Genomic DNA, 18,513 nt, shown 5'->3' on the forward strand with positions numbered 1-18,513 from the left:
CCAGAATATCTAAAAGAGCCTCCTGGGGATGAAACCCACCCTGGCAGCTGGGCCTGGCTTTCAGAGGGGCCATGTTGGGCTCTGCAGCCCTTGGTTGATCCTCCTGGGCCTGGGAAGACCCACTCTCATCACCACAGGCTTGGGCCTGCTCCCACAGGGCCCAGGCTATACCCACTCTGGATTGCCAGGTTCATCACTGCCCCTTAGCCCCTGCCCAACCTAGCAACAGAGTCCAATAAGTTTATGAAGTTTCCTTTAGTCTGAACAGAAATAACTTTTATTCCTTTATTTTAGAAAGGAAAGCAAGGGGCTTAGAGAGAAAACAAGAGTCCAAACTCATCAGTCCCAGGTGTGCAGGGCAGGGTCCTGGGGTTTGTGCTGGGCAGGGGCTGCCCTGGGAAGGGAGGCACTTTAGGACCACTCAGGTTGTGATCTGGTTTCCACCATGGGACAGCCCCATGTGGGGGGATAGCCCCATGTGGGGGGTACTTATGGGGCTTTTGTCCTAGGAAAGCCCTTTCCTGGAGTACCAGAGAAGCTGGCAGGAGCTGAGGGAACAAGGTACCCTGACAGTAGCTACAGCCTCAGGGACCCAACTCCCCAACCAGCATGGAGCCTGCCACCAGTTTTAGGCCCTGGTTGGGGAGTAAGTAGGTAACTTGCTCCCTCAGTGCCCAACAGGGATCGGGGTAGGGATATAGGCTACGAGTTCCCAACATGGAAACCCACCAGGGGAACCAGGCTCATGGGAAATGTCCCCAACAAAGCCCAAGTCCCTCAACCTCACCCCTCTGTCCCAACATTCTTCATCATCTGCCTATTGAAGAAGCTTCTGGAAACAGCAGAGATTTGAGGGAACCCTTTCCTGGGGCATATGTATTTGTGTTTTTCCTGTTTGGGCTTTTGTGTGTCCCAGGGGGGACACCTTCCCAGGCGACGAGGCTGGCAGGCGCTGCTACTTCTTCACAATCTGGATGACATCTTCGTGTTCCATGGTGTGGGTGAGGCCCACTCGCTGTGGGCTATACTTGGTGCTGGTGCCCTGGGTAGGGATGGGGTAGAGGGGCCATGTCAGCCTCTAGATTGGCCAAGGCTGGAGTTGTACTGGGAATGAATGTCAGAGTAAAGTGGGGGCCTTGGCATCAGCAGCCCCACATGCCCAGTTAGCAAGATGTCCCAGTGGTCTGACTCTCCTGGGATCTCAGAGGTGGGGATGGCCCATGTCTAAGCTGGGTGGGTCTACACACTCCACAAAGCAGAAGAGTCATAGCGGCCCCCACATGAAAGGATGGGGATGCTGTGTGGAGGAGGGCAAACGCCCTGCTCTGAGCCTAACCCAGGGGCCACACTGGACCTAAATCCCCACCCGCCTCCGCCTGGACTCACCCACACCAGGGCATACTTGAACTGGCTGGCGAGCGACCGGTGGATGCGGTGGCACTAGAGACAGGAGAGAGTCAGAGAGGTGAGTTCCTGCACTCAACGTTTTTGTTGCTTCCAAAGGATTAGGCACAACCCCTGGGAGGTAGGCCTCAGCCATCCCTCCACCCCTGGCTTGAGGTCATAGGAAAGCAACCAGCTAGCCACCTTGTACTACCGAAGGAGCCACCTGAGCTCAGCCGTCTACCTACAGTCCTGGGCATATTCTGGGCAGCAGCTTTTCTCACAGCAGGTGCTCCAGCAACTGAGACCTTGAGTCAAGGGATGTCACATGGCTTCCTAGTCATGGCTGTAAGTGGATCTGACATTCCCACTCCTGGATCTGCCCAAGAGCTGCAGTGTTTGGCAGGAAGGCTTCTGAGTTTTGCAGCCCCTCTGCCAGCCCCTCCTGAATGCAATCTGACAGATGCTACTTCAGAATGAGCCAGGGTGGCTTTTCAGGACATCAGCCTCAGTTTGGAACCACAACTGCTTGGTCACTGTCTCTCACATTTGCTGGCTCTAGCTGTGGCCTGCAGCCCACTCCACACATCACATCCCTGCTCCCCTATCCCCCACCGCAGCCTACATTCCTCAACACTCCTGGGTACAGATTAAAGTCACAGAAATCCTAGCAGCGAGGAAGTTGGAAAAAGACCTTGGAGGGGCAGCCAGCAACTGCCCCAGAATGTGGACCACCAGGTGCCACTGTGATGGTAGCACAGTGGTGGTGGCAGGGAACAGACTGCAACATTGCTTCTCCTCCCAAGTGCCTACAAATTTTACAGGCCCAGGCCTGCAATAACATTTCCTGAGCTTATACAGGAAGCTAGCTGATTCTGGTGACCAAATGTTAATGCTTCAAATATGAGGTTCTCCCCAAAAACTCGTGTGCAAGACAAGATAAGAATTTTCAGAGGTGAAAAAATTAGGAGAGTAGATTAGATTATTAATCAGTGGATTAATTCACCAACAGGGGTCCAGGGCCAGGTGGATTATAAGGGCTCTGTGGGTCTGTAATCCCTGGATGAGAAAAATGAGGCAGGAGCTGGGCAAGATCGTGGGTCTGACTGTGGTCAGCATATAAGCAGAGGCCAGGGCAGGGCAGGAGATTTACTTATACTCTGTGGCAACTGGGACAGGTGTCACCTGTGGGGAGCATGAGCTAAAATGGAGGTGGCCAGTGAAGGGAAGGTCCCCCAAAGCCCATCCCCAGCCTGCTGACTTCTTCTCACTCCTGGGTCTGTTGTCTGCTACCTTGGCCCCTGCTCTCGGCTTCTGCTCCTATTCTGGGGCCTCTGTATCTGCTTTTACTGTTGCCTGGCACACCCTCCTCTTCCTGGTGTCCAATTCTTCCTCCCAGGCATGGCTAAAGCCCACATCCTCTCTTGCAATCAGCTGGGCCTGATGAGGCAGGAAAAACTCCCCCACAATGCAGGAAGAATCCAGAAAGGGCCAGCATCTATTTGCTACAGCCTGCTGGGCTTCTGGCAGGGGACATAGCAGCTAGAGGTCCAGGAACAAGCCTGTGGGACGGAGCCTCCACCATGGAGCTCCTTTTGTGGGTACTCTTAGTCTCCATGGTTCCTGCTTGGCCTGCTGACCCTCACAACCAGACCCTGAGGAAGATGTGATTTTTGCCTGACCCCACTTGTCTCATCACCTGGAGGCCAGCACCTGGAGACCTCAGGCTGAATTCACAGATGCGGGAGACCAGACTGCAGGACCACCCACCACTGTCTTTCTAATACAGGGACAACTGGGTCTCACAGGATCCCCTGCCTCCATAATACAATCCAGAGAAGAAATGGCAAAAAAAAAAAAAAAAAGAAAAGAAAACCAAAACCCAGGAAGATGGTCATGTGTGCTGAAGCACTGTCCTAGCTCTGGGTGGGCTCTTACAGGTTCACATTCAGGCAACAGTGTTATCAACAGGCAGAAGCACTCTCATGTTTCCTGAGTCCAGAGCTCCCTGCCTGGGGTGCCTCCCCTACACCCACCCCCGTCTTCACTGTGAGGTCTGGCTTGCTCTTCAGGGCTGCTCAGGTTGCCGCCTCCAAAATGCCTTCCTGACCTCTGTACCTCCACTACCATAAGTACAATGGCTTAATTCTAGGACTGGGTGCTTGCCACCTACTGGCCCCAAAGGACCCTCATTTGGGCAAGACTGGGCTACTGTGTTCAGTGTTGATGCTCAGTAAACACAAGCTGAGGGAAGGAAGCAGTCAAAGCCACCCAGGCTGGGGAGTCAGATAGGGCAGGCCAGGCTTAGGACTAAATGGCCAGTCTGCCACCAGGTTAGAGGACAGAAGTAGGTCCAAGGCCTCTCCCAGACTCACACTAGAGAAACCTTCTAACAATAAAGGAATACCACGGGCAGTAGCTGTCTTGGACTGAACACCAGAATGGACAACAGCCATGACTCCAAGGAGCTTGAAGCACCAGAAGTAGGGAGACAGCACCACTGCTCACTGCCATCTATCCTGTGCCAGGTGGAATTCTGAGAGCCTTACACATTTCCCCCCCATTTGCTGTGACCCTCCTAACTGCTCGGGAGGTCACAGCATCATCCCACCATATAGAAAGGCAGAGCTCCAGCATGCAGGTGGGGAGGGGTAGCATGGACTCAACTCGGGCCCGTCTAACTCCAGACCCTGCCTTCGCATCCAAGAGCAGGTGAGGAGAGCACCCCAGGCAGAATGGAACCCGAGGACCCACAGAGCTCCTTGTTTAAGGAGATTTCAACTCACCACATGCTCCACAGAGGCTCCTTTCCGAAGAATGATGGCATCTGTGAAGTCTGGCCTCTCTGCAGGGGGCGATGGGGGGGAGAATATCAACCAGTCATGGCCCATGCTGCGGAGGCCCTCTGGTTCCCAGGCCTTACCTAACCTTGCCCCCGATAGCCAGTACACTCTCGGGATACACCCCTGTGCTATCTTCTACAACTCTGACCATGACAGAAAATCAAAAGTCCAGTATTCATGTGTCTGCCACCCCACCAGCCATGATGGCACTTATGAAGATGAGCCACTTGGAGCATCTGGACTGAAGGGACAGGAAGTGAGTGGCTGTTGGAGCCTAGGCAGGGAAGCTGTAGCTCTCCCTTCATCAACAAGGTCAGGGTGGAAAAATGCCCAGATGCAGGCCTGTCAATGTGTGTGACACAAGGAAGACAACCAAAGCTCCTGATGTGGGGCCTGCCACTGCAGAGGGAGGTCAGGAGGGCAGGGACTGCTATGTTCAGTGGGGACTTTAGGGCAGGCTCTACCAGAAGCCCTAGCACTCAGCTCTTTCTCTGCCACACAGGCTCACACAGAGGCCTCCACCAGCTGGGATGGAGAGCAGTGGCCTGTTCTGAGACACAATCTGGGCCAGGGCTGGCACTGGGATCTCTGGGTACCATGGGCAGGTTAGCAGCCCTGGGGGAAGGGTGAGGCTCAGTCATTTCTTAAGCGGAGTCCCACCAGACTCACGTCCTCTCTTCTTAGTATAGATGCAGGTCAGGGCCAAGTACTCCCAAAGCATCTCCAGCAGGTAGTCCAGGTTCAGTTTCATGCCACAGCTACGGGGAAAGGAAGTGGTCTAGTTACGTAGCAGCCTAGGGGACTCAGAGGCTTCTCACTGGAGAGAATGACCTCTGCTGGCCAGGCACCAAGGCCAGTGTGGCCCTGTAAACCCTGATGCACCCCTGGCTACCAATGACAATTATGCTCAGAGTTCAATGTCTCCCTTAAGGCCAATATGGTTATGCTCTATGAAGGCCCCATAGTCTCTGTGCCTGGCTCAGTCCTGTTGTAACAGACTAACTGGGACTGGGTTGAGATGGGATGATGAGCAGAGACTGAGAATTGTGACATAGAGTCCACATTACCCCGAGAAGAAAAAGTGGCTGCCAAGGACCCAGAGCAGCCCACAGGAATTTCAGCATGAAGAGGGAAGAACCCTGGGGCTGAAGGCAGCTAGACCTTGACTGAGTGACCTCAAATGTACCCTAACCTCTGGAGAACTGCATGAGCAGGTAAAGGTGTGCCCTGTTCTTGTGCCCTGAGGACAAGCATGTCCTTCTGTGGCCTGAGGGACCTGGGATATAGTAAGAGGGGGGAGAGGAGCTGAGACTGCCTTATGGATGGGACACTGCTCTTTGCAGGGGCTGAAATGTTCCAGGAAATGGTCCTCATCCATCATTTGTGACAGCCACCCTAACTTGGTCCCTAAGCATCTTGCTCCCACGTGCTGGGCTTCACTGTCAAGTTGCAGAGTGCCAGGTCTGAGCCAGAAACTAGCAAAGTCAAGTATTTAATCCATCCCAAACAGGAACCCCGCAGGGCAGCGCTAGGGAGTAAATAGCTGTTAGCACAGTGCAGCCAGTTTGGGGAGCACCCTGGGACCCATCCTGCAGAGAAGGGCAGGAAGCAGGTGGCCAGGGGTGGACCTTGCCCATCTGAGAGCTTAGTTTCCTTTTCTCCCTAAGCTGTGGTCAGAGGAAGTCATGCCTTCCAGAGCGCAGGAGAGGAGGTTGTACCAGGGCTTTGGGGGACACTGGCTCATTACGAGGCTAAGAAGCCCCTTAGCCATTCAACCTCAATGCTGAAATCCTTGCTTACCCAGAGTCCACCAGTTACCAAGAACAACCAGTGGCAGTTGAGGCACCTGTACTGTTTCCTGGGCCTCATAAACAGAGCTCTCCTCTGGGAGGAGAGGCTGGACTTCAAGAGGTCACATGAAGCCAGAGGTGCCTGGCTTTTCCTCCAGGCCTGTCAGTTGGGACGGGGACACAGAGCAAGGACAGCAAAGTGTCAAGAGGTCAGCACCTTACCTGATGACTACACTGTTGGGTTTCCGGGCCAGACGGTCCACTTCTTCCATGGAGATCTGGTCAATTTTGTTATACACCTGAGATTGAAAAGGTAGAGATAGGTAGTGGGGAAGAAAAGGAGTAGAGCAGGGCAGGAAAGGATCTCACGTCTACCTGCCTATAGGTTCATCCTCGCTCACCTGAGCGCCCCCTCTCCCACTGCTGCCTCAAGGATGGGTAAGGGTAAAGGGGCTTGGGGGTAGCTGGTCTCCCCCCAAAAAGAAATGGCGGGCTACAGCCCTGGTTTCAAGCTCTCCATGTCTATAAGAATGAAGCAGCAACTGAGGCAGAGGGCAGGGGAGGAATACGCACAGCCCCAGCCCTCTGCAACTCTTGAGGAGCCTGCCCAGGGCAAGAGCAGTGGCAGCCAGGCAAGGTCATAGGAGCTCAAGAAAGGCAACCAGGGGAAAGGCCACATGGCCCGGGGCCAGGGCACTCCACCCACATGAGCACCCCTGAGCACTGGTACCACTTACATACAGGCAGGGCATGTACACCCGGTTGCCCACGATCACATCGATGAACTCATCTGGGGAGCAATCTTCTCGGAAAAGCACCTCTGCATTGAAGATCTCTGAGGGACTCAGATTAAGGGCAATTTGTACACCAACAGCCCCTCATGCCCCAAGAGCTCCCTCCAAAGGTGTCCCAAGAGCTAAGCAAAAAACCTGATGGCTGGAAGTGGCCTTGGCCATGATCTGCTTGCAGGTTCTACAGATTTATTTTTCTTAAACATTTTTTTAGTTGATAGATCTTTATTTATTTATATGTGGTACTGAGAATCGAACCCAGTATCTCACACATGCTGGGCAAGTACTCTACCACTGAGCCACAACCCCAGCCCTCTACAAGATTTTAAAGCTTGAGGAGCCCTCTTTTCACCCCAAACCACAATATGCAAAAATTTCAATCAATAAGCCATTTAAATCTTTGTGGTCAAGAAGCGGGGAAATGTACTTCTAGGATCCCGATGGAACTCTAGGTTTCCACGCAGGAGCATCGTGTGAAAGCTGGGCTGACGCAGTCTGTTCCACATGCACTTTCCCTCTGGGGGGTTTTCTGCCCCTATTTGCACATCTTTGGTGACCAGGTGCTCACAACTCTCTTGGTCATCACATCTGATACTATGGGTTCTCCCTCTGCTGAACTCAACACTGCCCCTGAGGCCCTGACTTGTCCTCAAGGCTTCTCCAGGCCAGGAACCCCCAGATGTCCCATGACATCTCATCTTTCTCCCAGATGTCACTGGCCACCAGGGTGTCTAGAACTCAATGAGGAGCCAGGAAGCCTTCCTTTGGTGCTTGGGGAAGCCCTGGCAGGCTCAGCAGCCTGGGGGGAGCTTTTCCAGAAGCTGCTCAGATGGCTCAGGAGTTGTTACCGGTGATCTGCTATCCCAGGTGGCCTTCTGTCTAGGATGCCCCAACCGCTCTTTGGGAAGGATACTGTACTCATGCAGGATGAGCTGCACAAGCTTCTCCGAACACTGGGTCAACGTGACTGTTGAGTTGAAGGAGATGCCACCACCTTTCTTGGGCTGGAGCAGGAGAGAGGAACAAGGAGAGCTGCTGATGAAGAGGTAATAGCAACGATCTCTTGGCCTCCACCAAGGTTCAGGCAGTCCAGAGCTGTCATTGCCCTGGTCACAAAGAAGCCTACCTTGAAGTAGATGTTGGGCTTGTGCTTGTTGAGGCGGATGCCCACTGACTCCAGCTCCTTCTCCAGCAGACCCCTAGACAGAGCGCTTCATGAGCCCCTCACTGGCTGCCCACGAGCAGGCTCTGCAGCCTGCACATTAGCCAGGAAGCCCCTTGGACCCACATGGAAGCCAGCGCCCTCCCTGACCCCCAGCAACACAATGCCCCAAAGCTGCAGTGAAACCCTTCTGCTATGGTCAGAGGGGAGGCTGGCTCAGTGTACAGTCACCATGCATGGGCAAGCAGCACGACCCCCTGGGAAGTAACCAAGTGAGGTGCTGCTTTGGCCCTTAGGACCCCCAAGGGTCTGCTGCAGCAGACGTAGGCCAGTGTGCCCTTGGACAAGAGGCTGTGGGGAGGGTCAACACTTCTGCTGCTTGGGTTGGACTTGTGGCAGATTCTGGACAGTGACCAGGGCACCTAGACCTCTGTGGAAAGAAGCCAGAGCCAGGCCATGCTCCTTATTTCCCAGCCCCAAGATGCCCCTGTGCCATCTAGACATAGCCCGGAGGACAGCACATCCCAGGTGCTGCTGGGTTAGAGATGGAGTCACCAGTACTCCCATATGAGAGCCAGGGACCCACAGAGCACCCACCGTGAGCCCAGGAACGCAGGGGACCCTCCCTAGACAAGTAAGCCTGCCCCCCTGCCCCACCGCGCAGACCTCTGCACCTCTCCCTTGGTGGCATCCAGCATCATGATGACAACATCAGCCGTACGCGCCACAGCAATCACTTGACGGCCACGACCTTTCCCTGGATGGGTGGAAGGGAGGTGGTTACCCACTGGCAAGTGTAGCCACATACGCAGGACCTCCACCCAGCCCATCACATCACAAGCTCCTGTCCTTACAGAGCCACATGGTCTTTGCCACATGCCACTTTGATTTTCCTGGTGTTCTTCTTCAGTCCATAAGCTGTTTTACTCATAGAGACTTGTTTTAAAGTCACCACCTTAGTGGAGTGGCAGGATAATGACGGACCTGTTTTCCCCACCCCTACCTTGTAGCAAGCCCAGGCTAGAAGCTTCCTGAACATTTCTTCACTTAATCCTTAGAACTATGCTGTGAATGCCTGCTCATTTTAAAGAGGCAATCACTTGCCTGAGATCACAGAGATAGTATGCACCAGTACTTGAACCTGAGCCTGTCCTTTCTAGAAAACAGGGTAATATAACCAGAGATCCAGGGTGATCTCCATGACAGTCTGCCAGATTCCAACAATCAGTGTCAGAGCTCCACTGTCTCCCTCCCACCCACCTGTCCCTCCTCACACCTTGTGCTGCGCCTTCAATGATTCCAGGAAGGTCCAGGAGCTGGATGTTGGCACCTTTGTACTAGAGAGCAGAAGAGAACAACGTAAGTAAGGTTGGCTGACTGATGCAAAGGGCCTGCTTGACCCCGAGACACCTATAACAGCTCTACACCTCAGGGTTTATAGGAAACACAGATGCCAACTGTGGCCACCTGTGAGCCTCATTTTCACCTCAGCCTGGCACAGCCCAGAGCCTAGGAGATTAAGAACTGCCTGAGAGGGTTCTTGAGATCTAGTTCCATAAAACTCATAGCTAATGACAACAACCCTTCACAAAGAGACTCCTTCACCTTGGAGACTCAAGGTCAAAGCACTTGCTGCCCAAGGCAAGCACCCCACAAGGCTTTGAAACTTTATAAGAGACAGACGAATGGAGCCAACCAGCAGTTAATGACCAGAGCTGAGGCAGTGTGGGGAGCAGAGCACTAAAGGGAACCAGGCAGCGTTGCCATATGCTGGCGGGCCTCACGGAAACTGTCAGGGTTCCAGGCCCAGCTGGGCATCTCTGGGGTCCCTTGAAGTGCCACTACTTCGGGGCAAAGCAGTTCAGCTCTGAGCTTACCCCCATGCAGGAGAGCTTACCCCCATGCAGGAGAGCCCACCCTCTTACTTATACACACATGAAAAGTATCTACAAAAGTACAAATACACATTCTCTCCCCTCCTGGGGCCCGCACACCCCACTTACCTCAATGACCCCAGGGATACACGTCAGAGTGGTGAACTCATAGGATGCAGCTTCACTGGCCGTGGAGGTCATCAGACTCAGGAAGGTGGACTAGGAGAAAAAGATGAACAATGCACTGAGAAGTCCTGTTCCTGTCTCCTAGAAGAGTCTTCTGGGAGAGAGGCTTGCTGGGTGGGTGTGGGCAGCAGGAATAGCCTTCCTCGCCCCCAGCTATAGGTTTGGTAAGGTGTTTCAAGAATAACTGCTCAGTGGAGAAACTCGCCTCTGGCCCTGCAATGATGGATTAGGTACCAGGGGAGCCCGTGTTCCCTGGCCTCAGGTCTGAGGTAAAGGTGGGTACCTGATTTCTAAGGGGTCCCCCACATGCGTCAGGAAGCCTTCCTGGCCCCATAGCACTTGTGAATCCAGGATCCAGAGTTTGCTCTTGCCTTAGGAAGGCTGTGAGCAGTCCTGCATATGAAAGATATAATGGTCCCGGGAGCAATCACTGCCAAGACACTGAGCAATGCTTCTGGAGGCAACCTTTGGGATTCTGTATAATCCTGTCTGACCTTTGTGGTAAGAAGCCTGGGCCCTCCCATGATGGGAGAGTCCATGTTTCCAATAGTGCAGGTGGAATCTGCCACAGGGCTCAGATCCCAGGGCACAGCCCTCAGTAACTACAGAGGCTTTTACCAATTTCTCTCTCTGTCTGATGCACATGCCAATTTCACAGGCAAGAAATCAAATGTAACAAAACACTGTCCAGCCGGTATACCACCCCACATGCAACAAGCATTCAAGAAATGGCTGCTATGGCCCACTTCCCATCCCTGGCCCAGAGGAAGGAGCTCCACACAATGTTTACAGGAGTCGTGTTGGCACCTGATACAAGCCCTGATCATTGCTCATGTAGCCTGCATTCGAGCAGCATCCTACTGGCCTCGTGTCTACCCTTTCTTTACCTGCCCTTGCCTATCATCCGTACAGCAGCCAATGATTCTGTTAAAAAGTTAGGGGGTTGGGATTGTGGCTCAGCGGTATAGCATTTGCCTCGCACATGCAAGGCCCTGGGTTCAATGCTCAGCACCACATAAAAACAATAAATAAATAAAATAAAAGTTATTAAAAAAAAAAGGGGGGGGTGGCTGGGGATGTGGCTCAAGCGGTAGCGCGCTTGCCTGGCATGCGTGCGGCCCGGGTTTGATCCTCAGCACCACATACAAACAAAGATGTTGTGTCTGCTGAAAACTGAAAAATAAATATTAAAAAATTCTCTCTCTCTCTCTCTTTAAAAAAAAAAAAAAAAGTTTTTCAGTAGCTAGGTGTGGTGGCACGTGTAATCCCAGCTACTTGGGAGGCCAAGGCAGGAGAACTGCAAATTCGAGGCCAGTTTCAGCAACTGAGTAAGGTCCTAAGCAATTTAGCGAGCCCCTGGGGATGTTGCTCAGTGGTAAAGTGCCTCTGGGTTCAATCCCCCCAAAATAAAATAAATAAAAAGTTAAGTCAGCACCCTGAATCTGGTTTTTAATACACCATTCTCCAATAAAAGGAACCAGGGTTCTGTGGAGAACTAGCAGATCCTATAGTAGGACAGAGAATATGTAAAGTGAGCCTTGAGCATTCTGAGGTGTTAGTGAGGAAGTGCTGGGAAACACAATGACAGGAATACATCCAAAAGCCAGGCTCCTGGGGCTGGGCTGTAGCTCAGTGGAAGAGCACTTGTCTAGCGTGGGTGAGGCACTGGGTTCAATCCTCAGCACCACATGAAGAGGAAAAAAAAAAAAAACAACCACGAAGGCAGGCTCAGTGGTAGAGAGCTTGTCTGGCATGTGCATGGCTTAGGGCTCCATCTCCAGTACCACACACACACAAAAAAAAGCCAAGTGAAATAGCTCCAAAGCTAGAACAATCTGAACAACAAAACAGTAAGGGAAGGATTACACAGCATAGAAGTAAATACAAGCCCATGCGGATATCAAGATTGAGTAAAACAAATGTCTAGAGAATGAAACTGATGAAATTATGTTATGTGCATATACAAATATGCCACAATGAACCTCACTATTATGTATAATCATAATACACCAATAAAAAAAGTGCTAAAATCAATAAATGGGGCTCTGAGGGTGGAGCTCAGTGGTAGAGCACCAGCTTAGCATGTGTCAGGCTCCGGGTTCCATCCTCAGCAGCAAAACAAATTTAAGAAATAACAAATAAACAGGAGAAAAGAGAGAAATCTCCTATACACAACAATTCCAAAAATTTATGTAACTCCCCCCCCTCCAGAAAGTGGATTCCTGCTCATTTAAGTGTTACTGTACTTGAAGAGGAAGGAAACAGAGTGATTCTGCAGTGCAGAAACCTGAACACACCATCTGGGCCAGGTGGTCAAAGTCAACATCAACACTGGTCAGTCATGTTGACAGCATGAACCCTTCACGCAACGTGAAGGAAAATAGCACTTAATCTCTGTGAGCTTCCTCCCTATACCAGAACCCCAGATAAAGGCACAAGAAAAACACCCGACAAACCCCAACTTTTTGCAAAGGTCAAGGTCATCAAGTCAAATAAATCTAAGAAACTGCCTAGAAGAGTCTAGGGAGACATGACAGTTAAATATTATTTGGGGCCAGGTGTGGTAGCACACACCTGTAATCCCAGAGGCTCAGAAGTCTGAGACAGGAGGACTGCAAGTTCAAAGCCAACCTCAGCAACTTAGCAAGACCCTGTTTCTAAATAAAATGTTTTAAAAAGGGGTGGGGAATGTGTCTCAGTGGTTAAGCACCCCTGGGTTCAATCCCCACTATCATTAAAAAAAAAAAAAAAGTGATGTGGATCCACACAGTAGGGAAAGGTAAGTAAGGAAATCTGTATAAGGACCTGAATTGAAAACGAACACGTCAACAATGATTTATGAGTTGTGACAAGTGTGCAATCCTTGTGCAAGATGTTAACAATAGGGAAACTGGGAGTGGAGTACAACAGGAACTCCCTGACCTATCTTTGCCATTTTTTCTGTAAATTTAAGACTATTCTAAAATAAGAAGTTTAAAAACTTTTTGGATCATGTTTCTTTTCTGCTTGAAACCATGAAACGACACTTACCTCACCCTCCACATACAATGTAAAACAATATGGATTTTAGCACTAAACTGAGCAACTTTTTAGAAGAAACCTTCTTTCTTAGAAAACTCTGCAGTGGTGCCCACATCACTCTTCTCTCTAAGCCAAAATTCTTCTGACAGCTCCAAAGCCCCCATCCTCTCTGATTAATCTCCTCTGCTCTCCCTGACGATCATTCAAACCCAGCCACTCTCCCATCCCAGCATACCAAACAGACTTGCTCTCCTCCCTCTGCCTGGAAGGTTCTCACCCAGGGCTCTCCAAGCTCCCTCACTTCCTTCAGGCCTCTGTTCAGATAACCACTCATCAGAGAAGTCTTCCCACACCCTGACATAACTCAGGACTTCACTGCCCGCTACAGCTCACCACTTGCTTTGGTTCCATCCTCTGGGAGAAGGGAGTTCTGTGTGGGCAGGGACAGAATTCACTTGTTCCCTGACCTGTCTCAAGGACCTGGCATAGTGCCAGCATAAGGTACACACTCAATAAACATCTGCACTGATGGATAAGGGGGGAGACTGATGATTGCTAATGAGAGGGACGAGTGCAGGGGGAGGTAGGGTCTTCTCTGGCCCAGGGGGAGGCTTGAATGGTCATCTGTTTGAAGATGGTCTCTTGCCTTCTTCCCTATTATGGTTTAGATCTGGAACATCCCTCAATGGCTTCTATATTGAAAGTTAGGTTCCCACTGCAGTAATGATCAGAGTTGGGGCTTTTGGGAAGCAACTGGATCCCACGAGGGCTCTGAACTCACCACTGGATTAATCCATTGAGGGATTCACAGCTAAATGGCCTACTGGGAAACTGCAGAGGTGGGACCTAGTTGGAGAATTGGTCTTTGGCTACTGTGTCCCTGGGGGACTATATCTGGTCCCTGGCCCTTTCTGCTCATTTTCTCTGCTTCCCAATTGCCAGGAAGCAAACAGCTTTTCCCTACCACTATAATGTTTCTACTATAATGTTTCTGCCTCACCCAGCCCTAAAAGCAATGGAGTCAGGTGATCATAGACTAAAACCTCTGAAATCAGGAGCCAAAAATATTTCCTTTTAAATAGTTTTTCCTCAGGTATTTTGTCACAAAGACAAAAAGCTGACTAATACACTCCCCAAGGCCCACACTGACCATCACTGACCTTACCCACAGAGGGAAATCCAATCAGTGCCACTCGGGCATCACCTGACTTCATGACATCGAAGCCTTCTCCTTTGGTTGAGGCTGATTTGGATGGTTCCAAGAGCTGAGCTCGATACTTGGCAAGTTTTGCTTTCAGCAGGCCCAGGTGATACTCAGTGGCTAAAAGAGGCAAAGCAAGATAGAAGGTAAGTATCCAGAATCTCCAAACCTGACAGGTCAACCGCAGCCCCACACATGGCCAGGGAACATCAGAACCAGACAACAATCACCACTAAGAAAATCAGGAAAGAAAAAGCCATCACTCTGTTTAAAATATCTCTTGGCTTCTCGCCTCATTTAGAATAAGATCTAAGTCTTCTTGTTGAGTCCACCCCCCATGTCAGTGGTTCTCAATGGAAGCAGCACTGCTCCCCGGGAAGCATCCTGGAAATCCTAGAGATATTTTCTGTTCACTCTGATTGACTTGTCACATCCCTAAGACATCCACAAAGGGAAACCTGGGTTAGGATCCCCAGGGCCTAGAACCTAACTCTGCTGCCACATAAACACAGGACATTTTTCTTTGGCAGTGTTAATATATATTGGAATTCCCAAAAATATAACTGTTGTGCACAGTAAGGGAAGGCTGCATCATGCTTTATTTTTGTTCTTGTTTTGACACCGGGCATTGAATCCAGGGGTGCTTAACCACTGAGCCATATCCCCAGCCCTTTTTTATTTTGAGACAGGGTCTCACTAAGTTGCTTAGGGCCTCACTAAATTGCTGAGGCTTGCTTCTCACTTGCAATCCCCCTGCCTCAGTCTCCTGAGTCGCTGGGATTACAGGCATGTATCACCATACCTGGCAATCACACTTTATTTGGAAATTTACTATTCTGGGATGCCATGCTATCATGGCAACACCTCTTGTGGGACAATGAGTGCCCAGCACAATCCACCACCCGCGCTGGTCTGCACCATGGGTGCCACATCCCTGGTGATTCTACCCAGAGGTGTGTGTGCTTCAGTTATTTCATCATAACTTCCTGGTACCTTAGCAGCACTCCAGCATTCATATGGCGAAATAACACTTATTTTCATCATAAATTATTTTCCTTTTTTCTCCTCTTTATATTACTCTTAGGACATTATATTGATTTTTTTTTCAAATTTTGTGGGTATATAACTTATATTATTAATGGGGAACTTTATTTCACATGTCAAAAAATCTAATAGAGGGAACTCTTGTTGAGACTGAGAACCAGGACCCCACGTGACCCAGCCCCTGGCTCCTTCTCCAACTATCTTTTCTGAACAAGCTGACCTCATTCCTGCCTCATGACCTCTGAATGCATTGTTCCCTGTACTTCAACCAGATCTTCCCAGAGCTGGCTCCTTTTTACCATTCCAGGAGCAACTCAAAGGGCCCTCTCCTGCCTGGCCTCAGTGGGTAATGTCAAATGGTGGTTGAGAGCCTGTACTTCACAATTCCACCCAGCTATTACTGGCTGTTTTACTTAGGAAAAGTTACTTAATCTTCTTGTACATCAGTCTCTTAACCTGCAAAAAAAAAAAGGATGTTAGCAATAACAACCATGCTAGATTTCTCTAAGGCTTAGAGAAAGCACTAGAACACCACTTAGCACATAGTGAGTACTCAATAAAAATTGGTCATTATCCACAGTAAACCCCACCCCTCCTCAGGCTTGTCTTGGCCTCATGATCCTGTTTATTGTCTTTACTGCTCTTAGACTACTTGAAACTATCTCATTTCTTACTTCCCTGACTGATATGGCCAGAACTGTGGTAGTTTCACCCCAAGCTTCCTCAGCCTGGAACTCAGGCAGAGTTTAGCAAATGAATGAGTGAACTGATGGCAGTATGAAAGGGTTAAGATATGGATTTAGCAACAGTCAGGTTCGTATAGTTCTTCCTGTCATCCTAAATCACAAAATTCCCAGCACCTCTAAAGAGAAGGAGTAGGTCTCAGTCACCTTTGCATATCCCTGTCTACCACAGCCAGAGCAGCAGCATCTCTAGCCTCCCCTAGGCCTTCCTGCTACTTTTTTCAGGCCTTACGGGGTGATGCTCCACACAGCAGCCAGAGGGAACTTTTAAAATAGAAATCAAACTAGCTTTCCCCTGCTTATCATCCTCTGCCACCTCCCATTACCCAGAGTCTTTTCCATGACCCATGAAGCCCTAAATCATTGAATTCCTCCTTTCCCATCATGGTACTCCAGTCTCAGACCTTTTGAGTTTTGAACATAACAAGTTCATTCCTGCCTTAGGGACTCTGAACTAGTTGTTCCTTTTATCATGAACAGTCTTCCTCCAGATCCTGCATGGCTGGTTCCTTCTTTTCTTTGGGGCCTCAGCTCAAATACCACTTCATTGTGGTCTTCCTCTATCATTCTACCTAAGCAGGCCCAATCCCCAGTCCCCACCATACCCTCACCACTCCACTATATTACCCTGGTTAGTCTTCATATTTACTGTGACTGAAATTATCTTGTGTATTTGATTCCTGGTTTACAGGCTGTTGACAGAAGGGACAGATCTGTGAGGGCAAAGATGTGCCTGGTGTGTTCATCACTTTAAAGGCTCAGGAAACAATTTACAGAATGAATGAATCATAGAAGCCCCACAACTCTTCAGCCTTCAGACTAAATGGAGCCAAGGGAGGGCAGTTAATGAGACTTGGGTTTCTTGCCTCCTGCTCCTGCAAACCTGAACCCGACAGCACTGGCCCAGGGAATTGCATCTCCCATTGCCTGGCATCCTCCTTATCTAGTCTGTTCTTGCTATCCTACCATGCGCTCCTCAATTCCTATCCCTTTGCCTCAGCAGTGTCCCCTCACCTGTAACACCCTTCCAGCTCAAGTCTCACTTGCGCCCAGTGTCACATTCTTCTCCCCTCCCCTCTCCTATACAATCTCCAGATTTCTTGCTTCCTCATGTGGTATCTATGTTGGAAATTTATTTTAAATATTGAGTGCTCACCCTGTGCTCAGTACTTTGTAAATGTTATCCAATTCAACTTAATCTGGGAGCTGAGATGGAGCAGGGGGTTATTACTATCACCATTTGTAAATGGGGACCTTGGAGGTTCCAAGGTATGACTTGGAAATGACTTTCCAGGGTGTCAGAGCTAGTAGGCGGTGGAACTGGGGTTCAAACCCAGGTCTTCCAGATTCCAAGTCCTGACTACCTACAACACCTCACTGGCTCAGGGCTGCAGGGTGAGGCTGCTCTTGGGAGAGGTCTTCCCTTGCACTTCCCAGCACAAGAGGGGAGACTACGAACTCTCCAGGGAGTTCTCCACTCGGCCACCTGGTCTAGCACTGATCAGATCTATTGGGGGACTCTCTAGTCAGGAGCACTGGGACCACGATCCCACATGGCCCTGCCGCGGGCGCGTGGGGGGCCGCAGTACTTCTTTGAGGCCTCCCCCATTTTACAGACAGAAAAACTGAGGTAGGCAAAAAGGAAGGCCACTCCGGGCCGACCCTCACCCTTGTTCTTCTGCGTCCGAGCAATTTCTTTCTCGATCTCCGAGATCTTCTCCAAGATCCCCATGGTTGCGGCAGAGATGTGCGCACGGACGCCGACAGCCGCAGCACCGGGAATTCCGGTGTGAGAGCGGCGACAGCGTGCGCCCGGAAGCCTACTGCGAACAGGGTCCTTCTGGGCGCCTTGTGCTCCAGGATCAAGAGCCCGGGCGGGCGATGTAGAGTGGAGTATACTTTCCGTTCCGCCCGCTTAGTGGGCCCGGCCACCAGACAGCTAGGATGGGCCGGGACAAAGCTAGACGGGGGCGGGGCAAAGACCGGCAGGAATGGAAAGAGAGAGGGAACTTCCGGTGGTGAGCCCTCTACTGGGGGTGGCTGCTGGTATTGGGGCTTGTTTGTTTTGGGTTTTTTTTTGGTGGTGCTGGGGATTGAACCCAGGGCCTTGTGCATGTGAGGCAAGCACTCTACCAACTGAGCTATGTCCCCAGGTCGTCGCAGCTCGTTTTGACAGTATTTTAAAGGGAAGGGGCGGAGCTGAGAACGTTGATGGCTCGCCTCATTTTGTAAAGAGGTTCCAAGCGGGTTGCGTCTACCACCTTAAATTAACCAGGTTCTCTAACCTAGCACTCTCCTGCTGGGACGCAGTATGGAGCACCTCCTACTTGGAATTCTTAACAAACAAACAAACAAACAAACAAAAAACTGTACCTGAGCTGCAACATGAGGAAACACCAAACATGTGTAAAAAAGTGAGACATTTTATAAAGCAAGTGGCCTGGGCTCTTCAGATTGTGGGTGACTGGGGGAGAG

General features: G+C 50.5%; 1 protein-coding gene across 1 annotated transcript; it reads right to left on the reverse strand.

Moving 5' to 3' along the window:
• Positions 1-265: 265 nt before the first annotated feature.
• Drg2 (developmentally regulated GTP binding protein 2) lies at positions 266-17,870 on the reverse strand. Its single transcript, XM_076869625.1, has 13 exons — positions 17,707-17,870; positions 14,211-14,371; positions 9,973-10,062; positions 9,246-9,306; positions 8,636-8,726; positions 7,934-8,006; positions 7,721-7,811; positions 6,754-6,851; positions 6,239-6,315; positions 4,896-4,984; positions 4,170-4,228; positions 1,387-1,440; positions 266-1,042 (listed from the first exon to the last, which is right to left on the reverse strand). The coding sequence occupies exons 1-13, from the start codon at positions 17,768-17,770 to the stop codon at positions 956-958; spliced, it is 1,095 nt and encodes a 364-aa protein (XP_076725740.1). The 5' UTR covers positions 17,771-17,870; the 3' UTR covers positions 266-955.
• Between the last annotated feature and the right edge of the window lie 643 nt (positions 17,871-18,513).

The sequence above is a fragment of the Callospermophilus lateralis genome, chromosome 11 (genome assembly GCF_048772815.1).
Source record: "Callospermophilus lateralis isolate mCalLat2 chromosome 11, mCalLat2.hap1, whole genome shotgun sequence".
Classification (NCBI taxonomy): Eukaryota; Metazoa; Chordata; class Mammalia; order Rodentia; family Sciuridae; genus Callospermophilus; species Callospermophilus lateralis.